General features: G+C 34.2%; 1 protein-coding gene across 5 annotated transcripts in view; it reads left to right on the plus strand.

The window, feature by feature from the left end:
* Nucleotides 1-5,892: 5,892 nt before the first annotated feature.
* Nucleotides 5,893-26,585, plus strand: part of LOC141566339 (maestro heat-like repeat-containing protein family member 1) — a 109,113-nt gene continuing 88,420 nt past the window's right edge. For all 5 annotated transcript variants that reach the window (XR_012489284.1, XM_074310739.1, XM_074310741.1 and 2 more), the window contains exons 1-6: nucleotides 5,893-5,997; nucleotides 12,960-13,055; nucleotides 14,991-15,060; nucleotides 15,628-15,747; nucleotides 18,464-18,540; nucleotides 23,752-23,874. Coding sequence is in view for 4 of the 5 variants with exons in the window: in XM_074310739.1 (XP_074166840.1) it covers nucleotides 12,996-13,055; nucleotides 14,991-15,060; nucleotides 15,628-15,747; nucleotides 18,464-18,540; nucleotides 23,752-23,874 (450 nt within the window). In the remaining variant the exon portion in view is untranslated. The remainder of the gene's footprint in view (nucleotides 5,998-12,959; nucleotides 13,056-14,990; nucleotides 15,061-15,627; nucleotides 15,748-18,463; nucleotides 18,541-23,751; nucleotides 23,875-26,585) is intronic.

A 26,585-nucleotide genomic window follows, 5' to 3' on the forward strand; every position in this document is an offset into this window, starting at 1 on the left:
AGTGGGCCATGTGGAGGGATATTTTCATGATAAATGGGTCATAGAGAGTGCTAGCCTGATCTAGGATGAAAAAAAGCCCTAGGGGTTGAGATAAATTCCAAGATGAGCCAGTAGCAGATGATCTTGAATTAAAGAGAAACAGAGGAATAACCATTTTAAGTTCTGGAGAGGTCAAAGAGAATGATTGTATCCCTTGCTTATGAACTAATAATAATAATGAATAATAATGAATTAATATGTTAATATCATAAAAACAAAATTTTACATTTTGCCTTAAGGTTTAGGAATCATTTTGTATACATTAGCCCATTTGATATTCACAATAACTCATGAAGGTAGATGCTATTTCTTCCATTTTACGTATGGAAAAATGGAGGGTAAGAGAAGTTAAATGTCTGGCCCAGGTTCACATAGCTTAGTAAGTATCTGAAGCAGGATCCAGACCCAAAGTCTTCATGATTTAAGCCTAATGTTCCATTCACTAGATCTTACCAGCTTTCAGAAGTCATGATGTTAAGGTTTCAAGGTTTGATAAAGGCACAAATTTTTAATAAGCTGGTGGAAATTTCATCAATTTCTTCCAAATGATTTTGCCCAGTAGCAAAAAAGAAAAAATAATATTGCTTGGCCTAGCTTTAGAAAAGTGATTTATTTTTCCCCTGAGTTATTTTGGAAGGCTTTGAGCAGAAAAGATGAGGAGCAAAGCAGGTGATAGGGAATGATAAGTCTTTGCTTCAGGAAAATATATTCATTTTGCTCCTGGTTCAGAATGTCCCTGCCAGCAGCGGAAATGTCTAGCATCATTGAACATTTGGCAGACCTGCTGCCTGTATTGATGCCATTTGAATGGCATCAAAAAGTTTTCTGTCACACTCATTCATCCATTTCTCCCATAGACAGTCTGCATAAATGGGTCTGGGTTTGATTCAGGGCTTTTTATTTTTCCAGAAAGAAGCCATATACAGGATTAGCTTTGTTTGCTTGTGTCACTGAGTGTGGGGGCAGAGTAGAGAATTGTCTGAAATATCTGAGCAACCTCTGCCTCAAGGACATCACATACAACACCTGCTTTGAACGTTCATCTTGCTTTCCACCACCCTCTAATACTCTCACATGGGCTCATTTTCAGAGAAACTTAGGCTAATGAGAGCTATGGGGCTGGGGGGATTTGGTAGTGATGAGGGAGAGATCTCTCAATGATGTAGTCAAAACAAAACTAAATACCACAGTGAACTCAGGAGAGATAGCTTCTAGTCACAACTCTGTCACTAACTAGTTGTCTGACCTTCAGCTGGTTATTTTCTTCCCTTTGAGCCTCTATGTCCTTAAATTGAGGAAAGTGGAATTATAATTATAATATTGCATGCACCTCTGAGGTGATGACTTGACTATTACCTTACCAATTTTGAGGTGGGAATATGGGGCAGCAAGATAATCCACTGGCACCTTTCCCAAGTAGTGATGAATGATCCCTCAAGAAAGGGAAACTCACATAGAGGTAACAGTCCTGAACACCATCCCCAGATTCAAGGAAACTTTGACATGTATTTCATAGGTTGCAATCCCTGAATTATATCAGATTCATATTAATTAAGATTTTAAACACTTTAGATATTTTAGACCATTTCATCACTACAAGGACTTAATGAAGAACAATACATAGTTTGGATTCCTATGCTAGAAGTGCCCAGGATTTCAAGTCAAGGGTGATAGAGACAGAGACAAACTATGTGTGCATACATGTATATGTGTATGTATGTGTATTATGTATGTTTACATAGAGTCAATAAATATAATCATGAAGTTTATTGATAAACGAAGGTATACTGGACCCAGCTTATACTGCTAAAAAGAACTAATTATTAAATATTTTTGTGAGCATTTATAGCTTAGAAATCAGAAAACACTACAAATCAGAATTTGATTTATTATTTGTTTACTTGTTTGCTTTTACTGGCTAAATTTTAAAAAATTGAAAAAATGGTAATACTGCTAAAACTCAATTTTGTTGACAAAAAATTTTTTTGAGGATATTTGTGACCAATTTGCTCACCTCTGCCCAGAGTCTCAATAGGGATTCCAGTACTAAGAAGTAAAGCAACATTCATCATGGTCCCAGGTAATCGACCTTTATCAGACCACATTAGTTAAAAGCAGGGATGTTTCATATGCAAGAAGATAAAGGAAGCTGGAGTGTTTGATAAATGCACCAATCCAAAGCAAGCAGATCCCTGTCACTTTTGAATAGATCAATCAAGAACAAATAAGATAAAATACAGAGATTGGTTATATTCGTTCTGTGTAAAGGGTGGCATACTTAATGAACTCAACAGCAGTCCTATCTATTTCTGCCTACTTGTCACACCTTCTTCCTCAAGGGGAAGGGGCTCAGTCTAACTAGAAGTGATATTATTCTTCAATCAACAAATATGAAAACTAAAAGTTGGAGAGATCAATAAGTGGCAGTGTCAGAATTCAAACCCAAGTTTCTTACCTACAAATCCAGGTTTCTTTTCCTACAAATTACAGATTCTTCAAATCTGAGAGTAGAAATGTAATTCTTTAGGCACTCGGCACAATTTTAATGATTATAAAAATAGACATTTTTAAAGCTTCTTGTTTTGAAGATAAAGTCCTGGGACTTAATTAGCATCATACTAGTAGTGTTAGAGCTGGGTCTCAAACTCTGATCTTTTCTGACTCTCTATACTCTATATCAGTGACTTCAAACTCAAATAGAGTATTAGCCATTAAATCATATCAGGAGCAGCTAAGTGGATATCAGGAAAATCTGAGTTCAAATTCAGCCTCACATACCAGTAACTGGAAGTTACAGAAAGTACCTGAAATCTGCTGTGTGACCCTAAGCAAGTTACAAACTCTATTTGCCTCAGTTTACTGATTTGCCAATGACAAACCAGTCTAGTATCTTTCCAAGAAAACTCCAAATAAGAACATGAAGAGTTGGATATGACTGGGGAAAAACAAGACTAAAATCATACTTAAAGAACTGTGGATCACATATTGATTTAGTTTTAAAAGGCAAAATTATCTATATTTTATGGTATTTTATGTATTTTGTTAAAGATATCCCAATTGTATTTTAATGTGGGCTGCATGTTTTATACTTATGGACTACATCATGCTATTTATTACCTTATGTCTAGAATTGTCTTACCACAGAATACTTTGTTAGGTAGGGAGTACTTTCGTTAGTATGCTAGAAAAGAAGGTACATGAATATGTCAGGAGGGTACTATCCTCATAATTTTTCAAAATGGCTGAATTTCACAAGACATAATGTTTATAGATAAAGTTATCATGAAAAAAGATTCTGAGTTTTAGGAAACTGCAAACTTAAAATTCACCAGTAGTGTGACATGATAACTAAAAAGCCAATGGGATCTTAATTTTTAAAATCCAGAATAAAGGAGGTATTAGTCTCTACCTTAAAGAATTCTAGTAAGAAGGATCTCACTATTATACAAAAGAAGTTGTTATATATTGGATAGCTCACACTCCAGATGACATATATGGCAAATATCAGAAGCAGAATGAAAGAGAAAAAAAATTCAACAATTTTCAATTATTTAGTCCCTTTCACTTTACCTGATCCAGTGGAGACTATCTTTTGTTTTAGGATAATATCTATCTCTCTATAAGTGATCATTCTTCAAAGAAGCTCTTTATTTTTCAATTCCCAATCCAATCATATATTCTCTTCCCTTATTTTCCTAAGCTGCAGAAGACAACTGCTAGAGAGAGTTAACTGAAGTCTGTTAACTCAGCCCCCTACAAATTCAGTCCACCTAAATTTATCTGATGGTTCTCACTGTTATTCATTTATCTTCTTATTCATGTTTATTTGCTCTATAGCAACTGTATTTCTCACAATAATCAATCTAAAAATTCTAGATTCTTTTCAGTTTTTCAAGTCCAATCCCACACCCTTCAGTAGATAACTTTACCTCCCACTATTTTTTGAAAAAAAAAGAGAAGATTTAAACTTTTTTTCATATGTCCTCTTCTTTATCTCTTTATGGATGTTTTGTCCTTTCAAAGATCATCTCTTCCATCTCTGATCTTGGCCCTATTCCTCTGTTCATCTCAAAGCGTCAAAGTATACATCTTTCCATCCCCAGTTTCTTTCCATCTTCCTAAAAGTACCAAATCTTCTCCCCTTAGGGGAAAAAAAAAGTCCTCCCATGAACTCTACCATCTTTGCTCCTTGAGCTACTGCCTTATTTCTTTCCTCCTTTTTCACTGCCAAATTTCTACCATTGTTGCTTTTTCTTCCTCACCACTAGCTTGTATCTCAACTCCTTGGAAAATGACTTGTAAAAATTATTATAAACCGAGTTAAGTTAAAACAACTATTTAAATTTATAAAACAAAAACATTTTTAAAAACAACACAATTAAAAATGATTTGTTTAACCATAAATGTCAAATTAAGTAGAATTTTCTATCTTGTAGTTTCAATGACTTGCTAAACATCTCCATTTGTATCTTTTACTAATATCTCAGTCCTATACTATTAGTTTCCTAACTGATTTTCCTGTCTAAAATCTTTTCAATCAATAGATGGAACAGCTCTATCTCCTACTCCAACACCTCCTGCTATTTTGAAAGCTCTTTGCAAGCTTTCCGTCTTTTCTAAAGGGTGAATGGTAAGTGTGGTTTTGTTGAAAATAATCCTCATGACTGGCCACCACAAGATTTATAGTGACCTTAATTCCATGCTTTGATTGGTTGATCACATAATACCCTGGAATCAAACTGCAGCTCCCTCACCAAGTTGTCATTCCCCAGGCTCTACTTTTAAGATACACAAGCTCATTAACAAGCATTCAAAGCCATTCTTCTATCTCTAAGGATAGGAAAACTGAAATATCCTTTTTTAAATTTTTATTGAAGTTTTTTATTTTAAAAATGCATGCAAGGATAATTTTTTCAACACTGACCCTTGAAAAACTTTGTGTTCCAATTTTCCTTCCCTTCCTCCCATCCCCTCCCCTAGATGGCATGTAATCTATGTTAAACATGGTAAAATATATGCTAAATCCAAGATATTATACAATTATCTTGCAGCACAAGAAAAATCAGATCAAAAAGTAAAAAAACAAAAAATAAATAAAATTGAAGCAAACTACAACAAAAAGAGTGAAAATGAGAAAGAAAATAAAATTAAAGCAAACTACAACAAAAAGAGTGAAAATAGTATGTTGTGATCCACCCTCATTTCCCATACTCTCTGGGTATAGATGGCTCATCATCGTCACATCATTGTAACTGGCCTGAATCATCTCATTATTGAAAAGAGCCACATCCATCAGAATTGATCACACAATCTTCTTGTTGCCATGTATAATGATCTCCTGGTTCTGCTCATTTCACTCAGCATTAGTTCATGTAAATCTCTCCAGGCCTTTCTGAAATCATCCTGCTGATCATTTCTTATAGAATAATAATATTCCATAACATTCGTATACCACAATTTATTCAGCCATTCTTCAACTGATGGGCAACCACTCAGGGAAAATTGAAATATCAATGAGTAGTCTTTTGGTTATGGCACAAGGATGGTTCATGTATTATTTGCTGTTCATATCCATCAATCACAAAATGTAGTTTTGAATGCCTCCTCTGTGCAGATGTTGTTCATACAAGTGGAGCCCTTTCACATAATGAGTCTTGCAAGTCTTGCAATTCGTTTTCCAAATAATGTTGGTTTATAGGTACCAAATAATTCATCTGTCAAATGAAGAAATTGAAGTATCCCTGAACTCAAGTCCCTTCAGTTTCTAATATTCTATGGATTCTATGACAAGAGGTCACAATAACAAGAATGGAATCTTGGAAAGAAACTGATAGAACCACTTTTCATCTCTACTCCACCTGCCTTGTACCATCTTTGATGTCCTGATTTCATTCAGATTCCTCTGCAGATTTCTTGCACCTGACCTGCCCCACGAAGCTTTTACTTAAATCATTATAGGTGAGCTTGGACAGACTGACTCAAGCATTCCACCAACACCGCAAAGACTGACTATGGGATCTTTGTCGCTTATTCCAGTCTCCTGAAGTTTTGTGATGACTCCTATCACTATTATCACTAGAGGAGAGTTGAATTTGCAAGACATTATATCTATGGGTGAATTAGTTCTTCCTGAATTCAATTCACATGTGGCAGGGAGTGTGACATAGATAAAACATTATATTTGGAGTCAGGAAGACTGTGGCTCACATATGTTGTCCCTGACACTAGCTGTGTGATCCCATATAAGTTACTCCTTAATTTATCCAGTTTTCTTTTCTATGGAATGTAGTAGTAGTAGTAGTAGTAGTAGTAGTAGTAGTAGTAGTAGTAGTAGTAGTAGTAGTAGTAGTAGTAGTAGAATATATTTCACAGGGTTGTTATAAGGATCAAATAAGTTATTATACATAAGGTACTTTGTGAACCTTGAAGTACTTTACATGGAAGGTCTCAGGCTTTTAAAGGTTTAGAGAATTATGTGTAAAGTTACCCAAATATAGTTATTACTTCTTTTTCCAGAACCTTTGAGGAGATTCTATTTTCTCTTCTGAACTTTTCAGTGCTGTAGCTCTTTCAGAAGCCCAGAAAGACAAAGCAAAATAGAAAAGTCTTATTCTTGAGTTCACATCAGTTTTCCACTTCTAAAATTTCCTTCCTTTTTAAACAAAGTTCTTTTTTTTTTCTTTTGCCATACCCTTTTCCTTCTTGGAAGGAGCTGATAACAAATACATAATAAAAGGAGTAAGGGCATATAATAAAATGATATAGATAGATAGATGATAGATGGATGTACAGATGATAAGTTTGTAGATAATTGATAGATTATATATAGTAAAAGATACAAATAAATGGATATATAGAGAGATGATAGATAGTAGAGAATATATATGAATAAATGGATGGACACATGAATAGATACATAGATAAGATATATTGGGTAGATAATACAGAGATAATAAACATAAATAGATTAATTCAAAGGTAATAGATACATAAACAGATGAGTTATGGATAGGTAGTAAATAATATAAATGTATGTATATATGTAAATGCATACATGTATATATGTATACTTATATACAAATATGTACATATATACACATATATACATATGGAAAAACTTGTCACAAGAAACATTGTTTTGAATGGAATGCAATGAATAATTAAGTGGTAAATATCATTGGGAGTGTGTTTTTTTTTTTTTTTTTAAGTTAGATGATTACTTGCTGGAAATGCTATAGAAAATTCACCTATTTCATGCTATCGACTACATTCATTATGAAAAAATAACACAGAGAAAGTCTCCAAAATTATAAATAAAAGGAAACACCAGAACCAGAGTAAGTTGAAAAGACGTAGGAATTTAGCAAGTGGGAAAAGGGCCATTATAGCTAGAAATAAACTTTTTCATTCACAATTTGATTTTCAGGTGACTCAGAACCCTATGTTCTTCTGGACTACGTCCTTAACTTAGCACTTACAGGTTTACAGGTTAGGCCCCTAGGAAGGTAACAATTCTCATAAGTTCCAAGATACCTGATGAGACTGTATTCCCAAAATGATAGCTCCTGAATCTCCACAAGTGAATTTCCTTTTAATAGTAAAACTTTAGAAACAATTATCTCAAAGGAAAGGAGATTATTTAATATAGCAAGTGGGTACAAAACTTCCACTCTTTATACCTAGGATGTATTCTTCTACAAATACATATACATTGGAGAAGAGAGCAAAATCTTCAATGGCAGAGAGGCACATGTGTAGGAAATATATATATATAAAAGGTGAGTTATACTTTTGGTGCTGCCAGACCCCAATTTCCTTTCTCTTCATATGGAAGCCTTCCCCAGTGCAGTTTCTACTGGGCAAGCTGCTTAGCTGGCTCACTAACTCTATTCCTCTCAACATGCAGGATTAAATGTCTCTTGAACCCATCATCAGCTCTCTTCTCTGCTGCCAGAGACCTTGCTCCTTGAAACTTTTCCCTTCTTTGAATGTTGCTCATGAAATAAAGCAATCTGGAAGAAATTGGACATAGATCAATATCTTACATCATTTACCAAAATGAGATAAAAATGGATATATGACCTAAATATAAAAGGAAATATTACAAGAAAATTTGAAGAACATGGAACATATTACCTATCAGACTTAGATATAAGTGAGTAATTTCTGAATAAATAAAAGATATAGAGTACTGTGAGGTGCAAAAATGGATAATTTCAATTACATATATATATATATATGTATATATATATATATATATATATATATATATATATATTTTTTTTTTTTTTTTTGCTGAGGCAATTGGGGTTAAGTAACTAATCCAGGGTCACACAGCCAGGAAGTGTTAAGTGTCTGAGGCCAGATTTGAACTCAGGTCCTCTTGACTTCAGGACTGGTGTTCTATCCACTGCTACCTAGCTGCTCCTACATTAAAATTTTTTTTAATTGTACAAATAAAACTAATGGAATCCAAAACAGTTTCTAAAACAACTTTTAATCTAGGAATGAGATAACATATATTAAGCATTTATTATAGGCAGGTAATGTGCTGAAATCCTGGGGATACAAATTGACAGGTTTGCCCTCAGGAAGTTTACATTATAAGAAATGGTGACCAAATCATAGGAATAATGGTCTGTTGCAAGCGTGTCCCTTTTCTCAATTTTTTATCCACTGAATAGTGACACAACTCTCAATATTTTTACCCTGGACAAGTTGGAAAGGTAGAAATTAGTTGTCATCGAAGCTCATCCTAGAGGAAACCTGACTAAAAGTGTGGTCATGCAAGGAGAAGCATTCTCCTACTACCAGGAGTATAATTAAGAAGAAGAAGAGAAGAGTCAGGGGGGGGGCAAATCTAACAAGTACTACCATTGCTTCCACAAGGGATATTGAGGAGAGGTTGTATCCCCAGGAATGTGCAATCAATGTTCTCTAAATTTTCCATCCTGAGGAAGAGGATGACTGTCCCATCCTTGTTCTATCTCTGTCATTAGATCTATCCACCATGAATCGACAAAGCCAGTTGTGATTCCTTCTACTTTTCTTCAGGTATCTGATTTCTTCAAGTACAAGACAGAGAAGTCTGAGAGAGTAAACAAGAAGTTCAGTCAGTCCTCTAAAAGAGGAGATAAATATAGCAAAAGTGATTAAAAAAAAAAAGGGACCATGATGCACATAGAAGTCTTTGGAACTGATCAGAAAGAAGCCATAGATGATAATCAAGGAAACTTTCCTGTATTAAATGGAGAAGGAATCAATGGAGAAAAAAGGAAAAAATATGAAAAAAAGAAGGGAAGAAACAAGGGTGAATTAGAGCTCATCTTGTTCCACTTGACTACCAAGGGAAGAAAGAAGAGCAAAGGATTGAAGTTGCAGAAAGATAAAATTGAGTTGCTTGTTTATGAAAACTTCCTAATAATTAGCCATCCCAAAATGGAATGGTCTTTTTAAGGAGGTAATGAGATCCCTGTCATTGGAAGTCTTCAAGCAGAGCTTTGATGACATTTTGATGAAGATGCTTTTTGGGAATTCTTATTTAGATAAAAGTTGAAATAAGTAACCTCTGTGGTCTCTTCCAACTATGAGATTCCATGATTCTGAATATGACAACCATCCTTCCTGCCCTTGTCTCCCAGGACATATGTCTGCCTATATGTCCACCACTAACTAGCTTATGAATTCAGTTAAGCTACCTAACCTCCCTGAGCTTCATTTGCCTCATCTGGATTATGGGATTTATGGCAAGCCAGAAAGTAGGCAGCTAAGCCTACTTTCACTCAAGGTTCTTCTAACTATATGAATATTACCTATTTCATAAGAAAAGGTGAGAAAATTAGTTTTTAAATCTTAAAGTTCTACATACATTGTGAGTTTTTATTTCTTATATTTACTGGTTGGTTTCTTATATTTACTGGTTTGAATCTGTTCTTAGTCTGAAATGCCTTTTCTCACAAGCCAGTTCTGGGCCAGATAGCCTCTGGCATAGGTTTTCATAAACAGAAACTTGATGAATAATCCATTTTGAAGACAAGGACTATTTCATGTTTATATTTGTATCTATACTACCTGGCACACCACCTGGAGCACACAGTGGACACTTAAACTTCATCTATTACTTTGATTGATTTATTGACTCCCACTAATAAATTTCAGTCTTATCCTCATTTCTCACCATAAGTCAGGATATTCCTATCAGTTGTCCATCACGTTCCATCATCCTATTTCTGTTCAGATACAAACTCTTCTGGATTAACTATCAAGTTAAAACTCTCTACATTCCCTGTCTTATCTCCCTCTGCTGTTCCATCAACTTTCAATTCTTCCCTTATCTCAACTAAATTAAAACATCTCATCACCTTTGACATCTCCATTTCAAATCTAAATTCCATCAAGCCAAAAACTCATTTTTTTTTCTTCTGAGATCCAGACCTTTCTTATTCTCCTGTGTCTGTACCTAACTTTGTCTAACTCTAAAAAGGAATTGTTCTGAAGACTTAGTTTACCACATTTACTCAACTGCTACTAAGCATTTATGAAAATTATGAAGTTTTAAGAAAGCAGTATGGATAAAGGGATGTTTTTGGATTCAGGAACTCTGAGATTTAATTTTTGTTTCAGACATATATTTACTATGGGACAATTAGCAAGTCATTTAAAATCTTGGTTGCCCCCAGAAAATTTGGTTACAAATGTCTTGTCAATCTGCAACTAGTGGGGACACTGGGGGTCCCCTATAGTGTGTTGATGTAGATGATACCAAGTGAAATCATAGGTCAAGATTTTTTAAATTGTGTAAAAATTTTTGTTAAAGCAATAGTTAATGGACTTGGACCTTCCCCTACTTTCCTTCCTCCAGGAACTTATAATTTATTATAATACATACAGATTTATATGTGCATAGCTCATAAAGACTAGATTAAAAAAAACATATAAGGGAGCTAGGAGAAGAGGTTATAGGAGTTCAATGGGCAGATATTTGAGGTAGCTGCTATAGTATTGGGCCTGAAGTAAGAAAGACTCATCTTCCTCGGTTCAAATCCAGCCTTAGACACTTACTAGCTATATAACCTTCAGTTTTCTTTTTTGTAAAATGAGGTGGAGAAGGAAATGGCAAATAACTCCAGTATTTTTGCCAAGAAAACCCTAAATAGTGTCACAAAGTGTCTGACATGACTTAAAAATGAGGTAACAACAAACATGGGAGTTCAAATGGAGATCATTTTTTGCTGGGAAAAATAGGAAAAGCTTCATAAAGGAAATGACTTTTCAGATGGATTTCATTGAAAGATTAGTGCCGAGAATAAAAAGTTTAGGCTTTACTTCATGTAGGTAATGGAAAGACAAATATTAAGAACACCAATAAATAACAGCACGAATTTAGATGGCACTTTAAGGTTTGCAAAATTATCTCATTATATCTTCACAATAATTCTTGAGGTAGAGGCTATAATTAAACCAAAAGGTTTTTCATAGGAATAGTGATGAGATCAGGGAATTCATGTGTAAGAAGAATCAAAGAATGGAAAAGACTTTACATGAAAGCTTGAGGTTAAGTTGAAGAGAGATCTTTTAAAAGACTATTGTCATTCATCATAACATTTCTTAGGTGGTGAACTTATGGCAAAAATACTTAATGAAACTATTACTTTAAATTTCTCTTTCAATTATCTGCGAATAAATAAGGAAAACCCCCTGAGTGATCTAGGGGAGGGAAAACCCCCTGAGTGATCTAGGGGAGGGTTTGTATTTAACTGAGTTCAAAAGCTTCATTAATCTCTCAGAAATGTGCTTATCATACATAATACATAATACATAATATTAGCTAGTTCTTAGCCAGTGCTTAATAAATGCCTTTTTTACTCATTCAACATCAATAATTCAATATTTCAAGAATCTATAACCTACATATATCATAGCCTATATAGATCACAATCAAATTTTGTGATTACATGAAGGGAACAAATAGAAAATATTTTAGGGTTTGTTTATTTCTTTTTTCAGATTCCTCAAAGTTTGGATACAAGTCAATAAAAAAAAAAGGTTTATTACTATGGTAGCTTTGAGTGTGGCTTGTGCTAGGTTGGTACCTCAGGTTTGAGGTTGAAACAAAGTAAGACATTTGTAATCTTGTTAATTATAGGAGATTTATTTAATCATCGCATCAAAAGAATATTCAAGTCAGGGAAAGGATAGTCAATATACACTTGTATATTGGAGCCTGGTGAGGTAGATCAGTTCATCAAGAGCCTTGATTACTAAGACTTATAGTTCAAGCTTCATTTGGTGGGCACTAGGGAACAACATAAGGTTGTTTAAGGTTTTTAAGTACAAAGAGGGCATGACCACCATATTACAACAGAAAAAGCAGAATTTGGGTAGTTATATGAAAGTTGACTTAGAAAAAATATAATCTAGGAGTTAGAAAACCAGTTGGGAAGCTATTAGAATGGGGAAAAGAAGGTAATTATAGTAGAAGTTGAAGAAAGGGGAATGATGGGGAAAATATGTAGAAATGGAAACCACCAGAAAATGTCAAGTAATTGGAAGCTGGAAGTGAAAGAGAAAGAAAAATCAAATGATGAGTTTTGAGTTTCCAAGCTTAGGTAACTGGGAAGATGATGACACCATTAACAAAATGTGTGAGAGGAAACAATGAATTGGGGGAGAAAAGTATGTATGCTACATACACATGACATGTGAAAAATCAAGCTGCTTGAGGAGTCAACATGTATACCTTTGTTTCTCATATATGTATGGAGCCTTCCCCAATACATGGAACAACAGAACTAGAGCAAAATATAACATTGGGAGGAAAGGAGGACTCAACCACTGAGGTTATGATCTATTCCTGCCAGAGTGATGGCTTCCAACCTCAATATAATTTTTTATATTTGTTTTCTTTTGACCCTGGATAGAGTGGCCTGGACTTGTAAAAACCAGTATTTCCTTTCATGGAGTTAAAAACAGACCTTCCTGACCCAACCCACATGTTCCAAGAGTTGTATTCACAGGTAAGGAAAGCTCAGGTTCTTGTTGAAGTCTATCTGGATCCCCCTTCTCCTATAAATGGATGCTAGAATTTATAATGGAGTGCCTTGGCTTACAGGCAAGAAGTTGCTAGAAGATCTTAAAGTGCTTTACCCTAGCTCTAGATAAAATTGTGAGTAAACCATTCTCATTTTTAAAATATTTATTCTAGTCTTATTTTCAATGACAGTGATTCTTCAACATCTCTTAGCTTTGTTCTTATGTTTAACAACTTGCCCTTAAAAAGTTCCTCCTTATGTATCACTTTCTGCAATTTAAGGTCATTTTCTTATGTGCAGTTCATATATTTCTCAAGAATACAATTTTAAAATTTAAAATATTTTACATATTATTCTATGTCTCTAGTACCTTTTCTATATATCCATATATACAGTCATACATATGTGATAGTCTTTAGAGCTGACTTCAGTCAAGGGCAGTTTCTTACATATGCCAGCTCTATATGAGGTCTCTATATAGGTTAAATAGATGGTTATTTAATCCTCTAGAGAGTTAAATGGAGAATTATTTAATCCTCTAGGGGGTTAAATAGCCAGAATTATCAAATATACAACCTAAGTTACTGCATCATTCCCAAATGTATCCTAAACCAGATTACAATGTTGGGAAATATTTAATGAAATAAGTAAAAATATAACAAAATATAGATAATGTTAATATTAGTTCTCTAAGTTAATATGAGCCCTACAGTGATCTTTATATATAGTTTAGTGGCTCCATTTCTATTTGACTTTGACACACTACACAATTCTGTAAAATTATAAGATACAGAGAAGTTGATATCCCCACATAGGTGGAGAACCCTTGGAGAACAAGAGTACTCTATAAAAAAAGAAATATCAGATTAGGATCAAAATACACATATATAAACATACACACAAATTTGTATGTGCATATATGTACACTTGAACATATAATACATACGATACCTACATACCTCATGCATATACAACTACATATATGGGTGTAATGTACATTAATTGTACTTTTATGTAAATGGAAGAGACACAGAGAGAGATACAAAGAGACAAAAATAGATAGATAGATAGATAAAAGGATAGATAGACAGAGACAGACAGATAGATAAATAAGTAGATGAAATGTGGATAGATAGATGAAAGGAAGAATAGATAGATAGATAGATAGATAGATAGATAGATAGATAGATAGATAGATAGATAGATAGATAGATAGACAGAATAGATAAATAGGTAGATAGATACAGATAAAAGGTGAATGGATGAATAGATGATATATATATATATAAAGGGATGGATGGAAGGAAAGATAAATAGATAAACAGATAGAGAGATAGACTGATAGATAAAGTGTGGACTGGACGGGTAGATAGATAACAGATAGATAAAATGTGAATGAATGGATAGATGATAAGAAGATAAATAGATAAATGTGAGTAGATGAATAGATGGTATAAATAGATAGATAGATGTAGAGATATATAAGCTCACTGGACTTCAGTTTTCTTCTTTTTATAAAATGGGGGTGTTGAATTCTACAATCTCTTTCAGTTCAGTCTTTGATTCTATAGATTATTTATTCAACAAACTTTTAATATTTTTTCTATTTTAATGTACATTTTAAAAATTCTATGATGTTTTTTGATATCATGATCCTCCAAAGAGTTCATTTATCTTTCTCAATCCTTTTCTGTAATCTTATAGCTATTTCCTTTATTAAACTGATTAAGATAACTCACATCCCAACCTCCCTAACAACTAGAATGCATTTTCCTGGACATACTATTTTTATCTCTAGTTTAAAATGTAGTTTTTACCTCTTCCCATTCGTTGGTTTCTCCATTTCTTCTACATGTCCATCAGTGTTTTCCCTTCTCTGGTCTTGCCTTTTGTAGTCAATGGAGTGATTTGTTTCCACAGCTAAACCTTCCTTCTGATGGAATTCCAAGTAAACAGGTGCAGATGGTCCTTGCCAGACTTAAAGATTTGGGTAGGCAACAATTAATCAATAAATATTTATTAAATATCTACTATGTGGGGAAACTAGATAGTACAGTGGATAGGTCATGGGCCTTGGAGGCAGGAGGACCTGAGTTCACATCCAGTTTCATATACTTAATACTTCCCTAGCTGTGTGACCCTGCACAAGTCACTTAACCCCAATTATCTTGCCATAATGATGATAATAATAACTATCTACTATGTACTTTACATGGGGCAGTTAGTACAGTGGATAAAGCTCCTGACCTGGAATCAGAAAGAACTGAGTTCAAATTTTATTACTTATTATCTATATATAAATTACCTGTAAATAAATAACTTATTAGATGTATGACTTAATTCTGCCTCAGTTTCTCCATCTGTAAAATGAGCTGGAGAAGGAAATGGCAATTTGCCCATGTATCTTACCAAAAAAACACCAAATGAGGTCACAAAGACTCAATAATATTTCATGCATTGAAAATCTATTTCCTTTCTTCCTCATTCTCTTTCTATCCTGCCTAAACTCTAACTAAGAAGATACCTTGCTGAACCTCAATGCCTTTTTTTTTAATAGGTCCTGAGCACCTGGAGAAGTTACTTGCCTTTTTGTTTCTGAAAATCGAGGAAAATGAGGAAAATGAATCTATCTTCTGTTGGCTTATTGGGGTCCTGGAAGACTTAGTGAAGTCTGACCGTAAGTAACTACAGTGAGACAGTTGTGGACTTTTCCAATTACTGAATTTAATAGAATACTGTGTAACCAAGATCTTTTTGCAAGTTTACCCACAATCATTAAAATACTCATAAACAGTTGTCGTTGAGCTATTTCAGTAAGGTCTTGACACTTTGTGACTCCATCAGGGATTTTCTTGGCAAAAATATTAAGAGTGGTTTTCCATTTTCTTCTTCAGTTCATTTTACCGATGAGGAAACTAAGACAAACATGGTTAAAAATTTTTCCCAATTTTTTCTATTTCCCAAATTTTCCCACATGTCTGAAGCCATATTTGAACTCAGCAAGATGATCTTCTTCAATTCAACCCTGATACTCAATCTACTGAACTACTTAGTAGATTTGCTTTATGATTGTCTAGACAGGAAAAGGCTTTCTGCTTCCTTTACCCATTCTTTCTCCTGGCTGCTGAATTATGATTTTAGATAGAGGGGACAATCTCATACTAATGTATTTACCAAGATAGAGTCATAGATGGCATAATTTGATGTCTTGTTTCTGTCACATGTATTCTCCATCAAGATTATCCTGAATTTTTCTCATGCATGTCTTTCTTTCATTGTTAAGGAGATGATAAACCAATGCTTTAAATTGATTAGCCCTTACAAAGAACAGGTCTCAAGTATTCATATAGGGGAGTAGTAAAGAAAGTGCAGAGAAGCAGGAGTACATAAATTGGAAAGGAATGAAGACATAGAAGTCCACCTTAATATAAAAGACCACAGAGAATGATGATACTCTCCCCACTGGGAAAAATCCAGAGGTGAAATGAATTTACAGGGTGAAGACGTTTCTGCATCATGATATAGAAAATATACATCATGGTAGTCAAGAATACAGACTGGGGAGAATGAAGGCTAGGCTAGCTAGCCTGTAAGATCCCTCCTAGGTTGAAAACAATGACTTTCTTATTTATGAATTGGATTAAATGAATGATTCTAAGTAATGGTTATATTGACCATTTAGAGACAGAAATGGTGCAGTGATAGAAGGCTGGAATCAGAAAGCCCTAAGTTCAAATCCTGCCACAGACAGTTATTAGTTGTATGATTCTGGGCAAGTCATTTAATTTCTATTTACTGTATTTTCTCAGCTTCAAAATGTGGATAGTAATATCATTTACCTCCCAGAGTTGCTGTGAAGATTAATGAGTTAATAATTGTAAAACACTTGACATAATGCTTGGCACATAGTAAGTGCTATTTAAATATTAACTATTGTTATTAGCAGCTAAGCAGTGCCATAGTGCATAGAGTACAGGGCCTGAGGTCAGGAAAACTCAACTTCATGCGTTCAAATCTGACTTTAGGCACTCACTAGCTGTGACCCCAGGCAAATCACTTCACCCTGTCTACCTCAGTTTCGCTATCTGTAAAATAAGCTGGAGAAGGAAATGGCAAACTACTCCCAGTATCTTTGCCAAAAAAACTCAAAGGGTGTCACATAAAATCAGATACAACTTCAATGATTGAACAACAATGATAAAATTATTATTATTATTATTTTACCTCTGTTTACTTTAGTTTCTTCAACTATAAAATGGAGATAATAATAGCAGTCATTCCCTTAAGTATATTTTAGAGAAATACTGGGTTTTTAAATTTTGTTTCAGATATAGGTTACATTAGATGACTATCAACTCTGGACTTCTGTGATTTTTGTGAATGAAATGCATAAATGTCACTGTTAATGAACGTCACATTTGTCTTTCATCTACCAGCACCTAGCCATAATTAGTACACATAAATGCTCAATAAATTTTAATTAAATTGAATTGGAGGCTTATGGTCAACATTAGCTAAAAAGCTGGTTATAATCAGGATAAAACAGAAACGGGAACACCTTTCCTTTTGTCCCCCAGAAAATTTCACTTTCCAGAGCATTAAGAAAAGATGTGGGGATCAAATCAAAGGTATATTTTAAAAACTTTCTTCCACATAGTTACTAAGGAACTAAAGTATATTTTTGTTGTTGTTCAATTGTTTCAATCATGTACAATCCTTTGTGACGCTCATTTGTAATTTTCTTGATAAAAAATACTGAAGTGGTTTGCCATTTCCTTCTCCAGATGAATAAACTAAGGTAAACAGAGTTAAGAGACTTATGCAGAGTCATACAGCAAATATCTGGGATCAGAACTGAACTCAGGTTCTCCTGACTGCAAGCCTAGTGCTTTCTTCACATCACCATCTAGTTGCCCCAAAGTACCATAGAAAACAATCAATCAGTCTAAGGGTGTGTTCTGGAAAGAGGAAGAGGGATAGACACTAGACTTATCATTTCAGTGATATAGTGAACTCTTCAATGCGGAAGAGTTTTATGGTTTTACCTTAGATAATAATTAACTTGAATTACAAGATACAAAGCAAAATCTAATGAGATTTCAGGGAAAGAAAAGGAATAGGTTGATAAATTACCTAATGTAGATAAATAGGGATGGCGAGAATAGAGAAGGGTGTACCTCGCAGAGAAAGAGAGAGATAGAAAAGAAATCTTAACATATTTAACAATTTTTCCAGGATACCAGTGCTAGTCTTAGCATTGGGTTGCCTTGCTTTTTAATATTCCAGTAAGAAAGAGAAGTTTTATGAATACTTTTCATCAAGGCTTTGTACAACCATAGTTGACCATGAGTCACCTTCTCATGATGTGTTTCTCTTGGTTGTTTTTTTCCCAGTTCCTTCAATGATTCCCAGTGTGATGATAGACTTGCAGCATGCTTTATGGCCATGCCTTCCCAACCCCAGCTATAAGGTAAGTGAATTAAACCAAAACCATTTCTCCTGAGCCTCTGCAGGGTTAAGACTTAGAAAGGATGGACCAGGCACAAATATAAGAACTGAGTTTTCATTAATAACCTTGACTTTCCCAAGTGAACATTGGATTTTGATCCTTAAGTTACTAATGGATTGAGAGTTTAAATCTAATGGTTATTATGGTCAAAGAGCTGGATCCTCCTAAGTAATAGACTAAAGACTAAAGTATTCCTATGATATAGGCCAGCATTTGTCTAAAAATATCTTTTGGGAAAAGAACTATTAACTTACAAGTTGGTTTTTGTGTAGATTATTTCTAAATGTAATTATAAGTGAGTGCAGTAAAACTAAATATTTCTAGCTTAAAAGCCTTTGAATTTTAAAGCACTGTTAGCCAAGTGGGATAAAGGAAATCATCAGAGAAATATATGGCTGGAAAAAGATGCATTTATCACACAATATGAATTGCAGATAATTGATTTGCAACCTGGGAAACCTATAGGTTAAATGAACATGTCAAAATAACAAGAGTTAGGCTCCCAAAATATTGAATGGACCCCCTCTAGGGGATTTATAAGAGAATATGGGATTCATACAATGGTAAGCATGAATTTGTAATCTACCTCTTTGGAGAATGCAGTTTACTTGATATGTTTGATCTCATCTCCTTGATGAAAATCACAAATTAGAACACTGAAATCAATCAAACTAGTACCCTTCCATGCTTTTGTGATTAGAAAATAATATGATGTATATGTTGAAAATGAAGAAGCTGATCATTTAGAAACACTGTCTCTTTCATCAAACATTTCAAGGACATAAGAGTAATCAATAAGGGTCATTCCTTTAGCAGAAGGAAGAACCTGAGACATGCCTGGACTTCCATTTTTTAATGTTAATTTTCTTTTACTTTTTTTTTTTTGGTCAATTGACAAATATCAATTTTCTATCGGAACATATACACATAGTCAAACAAAATAAATTCTGACATTGGCCATATCTAAAATTTTATGTCTTGTTCTGTACCCTAAATCTATCACCTTTCTATAAGGGTACATGGAGCATGCTAGATTGTCAGACTTCTGGAATTATGATCAAATTGATTAATATTCTTTACCTCAGCTGAAGCCTTATAGATTTTGGTCTATTTATTTTAAATCTTATATGTTAACTTTATATTTCAAGTGTGTTTCTTGTATGTAACACGTTGTTGGGAGCTGATTTCTAATCTATTTTTTATCTTTTTATGCTATACAGGGGAGTCCATCCCATAGTTATGACTGATAATTATATATTTCCCTTTTATACCTTTCCTTATCTTTGTTTCCCACCTATTTTATAAAGGAGAAGAGAGTGTGATAGTGCCAAGCACCAAAACACAGTACTCTACTTCTCTTTTTATTTTTTCCCCACAGAAGTCTAATCATAGATTCTTTTTTCTTTCTTTCCTTTTAAACTCTTCTTTGCTATATATTCTCTTTAGAGTATATTCTTAAGACTAAAATCAACCTTAATCCATTCTTCATCTTGTTCAACCATTTGCTTTCTCCCCTTTCCCTCCTATTACCCTGATAAGTGAGATCTATTCCTGTACCCAAATGTGTGGATTCTTTTCTTTGCTCAGTTCAGATGAGAATGAAGTTCAAGTATCACTTACTCCCCAATTTTTCTTCTTGTCTGTAGAGTTTTCTTGTTGAGCACTTCAATTATGTGAGATAATTTTCCATCTATCCTAGTATATTGATTTTCCTCTCCATGCTCTTTCTCCTTTTAAAATAATTAAAATATAAGAAAATCACTCTTAGGTTCTCTAATTAGATTTCTTCTATAATCCCTGATTATAATAGAGTTCTTAGAAGACATGTGCATCATTGTCTGATATCAGAATATAAACAGTTGATGTTTATTTAGTCTCTTATAATTAGTCACTAATGTTTACCTTTTTATATTTGTTTTGATTCCTGTGTTTATATCTCAACGTTTCTACTAAATTGTGGTCGTTTTATCATGAACACCTCAAAGTCCTCTATTTCATCAAAACTCTTTTTGTACTAATTTTTTCCTGGGTAAATTATTCTTATTCTATCTCTTTTGCATTCTGGAATATTGTATTCCAAGCTCTATGCTTCCTTATATGGATGACTTCAAAATCTTCTGTGGTATGGTATTTGAAGTATTTTTTTTCTTTCAGGATATTTTCATTACATTATTTTGCTATGAAAGATCTTATTTATAAATTTAAGAAGGTTACCAGTGCATTGTTTCTGTTCTCACTTTGCCTTCTAGTTCTCAAAGACATGGGCAACTTTCTTTTATGATTTCTTGCAATATAATATCTAGGTTCTTTTTTTCCCTCTTGGTCATGGCTTTTAGACAATCTAATGATTTTTCAATTATTTCTCCTTTATCTATTTCCATATCAGTTATTTTTACTATAAGACAAATTACATTTTCTTCTATTATTGAGACTTTTGACTTTATTATTTCTTTTTGTCTCATGGAATCATTAACTTTTACTTTTATCTTTTGTGTCTAGCTGCTAATTCCCTTTGCAATTTTTTCCACAGCTCTCCTTTTTCTTTCTGTAACTCTCATTGAATTTATAAAAGTATTTTTGAGCTCTTTTTAAAAAATTCTTGTTACATCTCTTCCTAGCATTCTGGTTGAACTTGTTTACAAGCTATAGTTTTGTTTTTGTTGTTTTTGTTGTTGTTGCTTTAGCTGTTTGGATTTTTGTGAATCTTTGATTGTAGAATTTTTGCAATCTTTCTCTCCTTCTGGGTTTATGTCTTGAGCATCCCTATTACTGTAATAGTTTTGTACGGTGGTATTTTTCTTCGATTTGCTAATTATTTCAGCCTACTTTCTGACTTTGGATGTTATATTAGAATTGGGCTCTGTACATTTCAAAAGAGAATGTTTGAATTAAGCTTGCATTCTCTTGTGTTCTGCTGCTACTTTCTTGAATTATTTCTAGGAACCCAAGAACAGGCTAAGGAATTACAATCTTTCAGTGTTTCTATGGTGTTGTGATCCAGGGAAAAGTTTGATTTCTGCCCTTCTGGTCTGAAGTCTGAAATTTCCTGATCTAGATTTGGGTTGAAGCATCATACTTGTAGATTTCTCCTTGGTTAAAGTTCCAGTAGATTCCAGATGAATTTGGCCATTATCAGCTGGCTGGAAAGCTCTGCTAGTTCATAGTGATTGACCTGAAGACTTTAATATGGATTTCCTGCTCTGTTTACTCTGCTGCAGATTTCAAACTGGGCTGGAGGCTGGAATTGGTACCTCTTCTCATCCCTACTCTGCCTCATTCCGGGGCTCAGAGTCACGTAGCTACAACTTTTTTTCCGTTTCTCACTCAGTACAAACCTAGGGCTCACAATTATTCTTCACCCTAAATGTCACTTCTAGGTATAGGAATCCACTAAGAATCTGTGACCTAGAACTGCTCAATAAGCAAAAGTCCTGCTAGTTGACATCTATTCCTGTAACCTATACAAGGTCAGATCCCTTTATGTTGCATCTAGGACCTCTTTTTTGCCTTGTTCTCAGCTTCAGCTTTCTTGCAGTCATCATGGGTAACTTGTTTTGCTCATCTATTGCCGGATATATTCTGTGTCTACAATCTTCTTTATCTGTCTCTCTATACTTATCAAAAATTGGGGGGGAAATGATTCATGGGGATTCTCCCCCACTGGATTTTCCAATCAGGACTTGATATATTTTTCTAGATCTTTGTAAAGGAGTTGTTGGAGAAAAAAATCAGTCCCCTTAAATTCTCAGTTAACTGGGGCAGCTATGTGGCGCAATTGATAGAGCACCAGCCCTGAATTCAGGAGGACCCGAGTTCAAATATGATCTCAGACACTTAACATGTCCTAGCTGTATGACCCTGGGCAAGTCACTTAACCCCAGCGGGGGGCGGGGGGGGGAATTTCTCAGTTAACTACAGATAACATTCAGTGGCAATGATTAATTTGAGCAGATTTGGGTTATAATCAGTCACTGAAAGTAGAAACAATGAGGATGTTTTTCAACCATCTTGCTAAAATTAATATCTTAGAAGGAATCATTTATGTGAATTTTTCTCAACCCTCCCCTTAAGTTTTATATAGATCTCCACCCACCATGCTGAGGGTTTTACTTCTTTTTTGCAAGATAATTTGGGTTAAGTGACTTGTCTAAGGTCACACAGCTAGTAAGTATCCAGTGTCTGAGGTTAGATTTAAACTTAGGTCTTTCTAAATCTAAGACTGGTACTCTATCTATTTTGCCACCTAGCTGTCCCTATGAGGTCATTATCTTTAAGCTACTCCAAAGATACCCGTAGAGAGAATAAGAGCTACTTAATGATTGTCCCTCTTTGTCAAGTAGCTGGACCATATTCTTTTATTAATCTTACTTTATCCTATTTGTGTGTCGTAGTTTATTTCTTACATTACAGTATGTGAATCTCCATTGCCCTTTGAATAAAACTTGTTTTCATTTTTTCAAAGACTATGACTCACAACCAGATATCACCAATAGAATAATGGTGTTTAAAAGATGGTCCTTGTTCCTGAAAGAAGTGCAGTGTCTTTAAAGGAACTCTGTAATTTCCCAAAAACTATTCAGTCCTTTTTTTCCTATTTAATTATAGAACCATTTTAGGTCCATTTTTACTCTTTTTCTGTGTATGCATGTATACACACATATACACACATGTATAGACATACATATGTACATATACACAAATATTGTGTGTGTGTATATATATATGTATATGTGTGTATACATTTGCAATATACATTCTCACATATGTACTCTGGGTTCATTTACAGTATCTGTCCATGCATATATTATTTATTACTGTACACACATATAGTTATGTAGTTATATATTTTATAAATCAATATATGTACATATAACTATATTTATGTAGTTATGTATTTATTTACATATATGCTTAAATATGCATGTATACATGTTTTTTATTTTATATTTTCAAATATTTGGTTTTCTTTATGGATTCTAAGTTAAGAATTAAAATAAAATAATATTATATATCACATGTATGAGACATATATTTAATGAAAAATAAAGAGCTTTACCTACTTTCTTTATTTTTTCTTTTCTCTTTCCTTTTTTTGATAAAGCAATTGAGAATAAGTGACATGCCTACCCACTTTCTAATGGCATTTCTTTCCTCTTATCTTTCATTTGCTAGGTTAAAGGAGCCATGGCCAAACTCATCCTTAGTCTGGGGGAAGGTGGTTACCTGTGTACAGACAGTGCCATAGTCTTAATCCGCTTCCTCATAGATGAATGTGTGAAGCCACTAGATGACTCAGTAAGTGCCTTTATTTGGGAACATTCACCCTACCAGATCTTAATTATCCCTAGGTAAATTCTCAATGAAGAGAAGTGGAGTAATGTTATTGCTTTATATAATATGGCTCCAATCTTGTCAGAAAAAGAGGAAATTATATTCTCTTATTGAGGATCATAAGGAAGAAATGGAATGAGATTCTTGAGGCAAAAGAAAAAAGTTTGAACAATTATTGTGGGGAATGTGATAAAGTATCAAGCAGAAGGTGGGCAAAGAATTATAATTCAGCAGTGAGGTTTCACTTGCGGCAGGACAGTATAAATTTTCAGAGAACCCCGTAATAGTGTTTAGTAATTTCCTCCAACATAATCTAGTTTCTCAAGAGAAAAAGCAAAGGAGACAGATGACTGGGGTTACTAAAACAGAAGAGTAGCTGAGAAAAAAAAAGGATTAGAGACGTGTTAAAATCACCTCAAATCAGCTTCACAAAAATGATTGTTAAATTTTCAGCATGAGCATTTATACTTCAGAAATTGGCAAATATAAATCAGAATTTTATTATTTTTTTGATTGTCTAGACTTAAAATGATTGAGACAAGGTTAATGGTATAGGTTAAACTTAAAAGTGTATGGGGCAACTAAGTGACACAGTGGATAGAGCACCAGCCCTGAAGTCAGGGGGATCTGAGTTCAAATTTGGCCTCAGACACTTAATACCTTCTAGCTGTATGACCCTGAACCAGTCACTTAATCCCAGTTGCCTCAGGGGGAAAAAAAAGTGTGTTATGCTCTATTTTCTTGTTCTGGTAGAGTGGTTGTCAAACATTTGCCAGCATAGCACTGAAGAAGGCTGAATGGATATTTTAACAGTAAAGTCAATGATCAGTTCCTCAGTTTGGATATTCTTTCCCATGACCCCTATTCCTCATTATTAAATCATTTTAGTGATTATCTTTAGAGACCTCCAAAACAAAAAAGTTCAGTTTGTTCATTTTTCAGTTATCATATCTACTCTTCATAATACTATTTCAGGTTTTTTTTGGCAAAGATACTAGAGTGGCTTGCCATTTACTTCTCCAAAACAAAAGGGTAACATGAAAGAAAGTTAAATTGCAATCAATCAATATTTGTTATTGTTCAAGTAAATTAATTATCCTAACATTTACTTATATACTCTCCTTTGGCTTTTTTTTCTATTTGGTTTCTGAGTTCATCAGTATAGAGAACTCCCAGGATGGAAAACAACCACATCCAATTAAGATAGCAACCTATCTGTGACTTAACTACAGAGTTGTCTGAGGTAATAAGAGGTTATATCATTTGCCCAAGGTCACATAAGTATTATATGTGAAAAGTTGGACTTGAACCCATGTCTTCCTGATTGCAACACAATTTTTCTATGTACTATCTCATGCTGCCTCGTTGATCTGTATTTTACAATTCTCTATTTCTTACACATTTGACTTTCTCCCCCTGCCTCTGCCTGCAAGAGTATAAATTCTTGATTTACTAAGGATAAGATACTAAGGATGTGAGGATATCCAAATCCAAATCTATTCTCAAACACTAACTGTAGGACTCGGAACAAAACATTTAATTTCTCTCTGTAAAAAATACCTTACAGAGTTAATGTGAAAATAAAATGAAATAATATTTGTAAAGTATTTAGCACAGCTATTGATGAATGGTAGGTACTTAATAAATATTTATTTACTCTTCTTCTAGATCATATTGCTTTAAAAAAGACACAGTTTGAGTCACAGCCTCTGAGCCAATCTAGACTAACCCATATGGAGTATGAGCACTGCTAGGTAGCACAGTGGATAGAGTGCTGGACCTGGAGTCAGTATGACTCATCTTTCTGAAATCAAAACTGGCTTTAGACGCTTTCTAGGTCAAGTCAGTTAACCATGTTTCCTCCCTATAAAATGAGCTGGAGAAGGAAATAGCAAATCATGATAGTGTCTTTGCTAAGAAAACCCCCAAATGGGGTCAGAAAGAGTCAAATATAACTGAAATGACTAAATAACAATAACTCTTGTGAAGGGAGGCCATGAGGGCATTAGTGGTAGATAGTGATCCTAATCCTATCACAAGGAACCATATAAGAAAGTCTCTCATTTGAGAGCCAGAGAAGGAAAAGGCCTTTTCCAGATTCATGATGAAAAGTTCTAAAACAAGGTGACCAAAGAATGATTGAGCTAGAAAGGTTCCCATATCTATATGCGGCATAAATTCTGGAGGGCCAAGAGATTATATGACTTAGCTAGCCAAACCTAAAATTATAGATCTAGAACTGAGATAATATTAAGAGCATATAGGAAGATTAAGCAGGAGGAAAGAGAGAGCTAAACAAGAGTAAAGTCACTTGGTACCCTGCCATTTATGATCAGGATGAAAACCTCTAAAAAAACTATCAATAAAAAATAATTATATTTAACCCTTTATATGTATAATCATTTATTTCCATCTTCCTTTCCCTGTAAAAGAGATTTTTATCACATGTATGCTAACTCACAAGATTTCTAGGAGAAACACATAGGACTTGATGGACCATAGAAATGGTCTAGTTAAGAGTTGTTGACCTAGAAGTAATTATAGTGGAAAGCTAAGTGGCTCTGTGGCTTGAACACAGGACCTGGAGTCAGGAAGATCTGAGTTCATATCTGAACTCAGACAATTACTGGCTATGAGACCCTAGGCAAGTCACTTACCCCTACTTGCCTCAGTTC

The sequence above is a fragment of the Sminthopsis crassicaudata genome, chromosome 4, assembly GCF_048593235.1.
Source record: "Sminthopsis crassicaudata isolate SCR6 chromosome 4, ASM4859323v1, whole genome shotgun sequence".
In the NCBI taxonomy this organism is placed as follows: domain Eukaryota; kingdom Metazoa; phylum Chordata; class Mammalia; order Dasyuromorphia; family Dasyuridae; genus Sminthopsis; species Sminthopsis crassicaudata.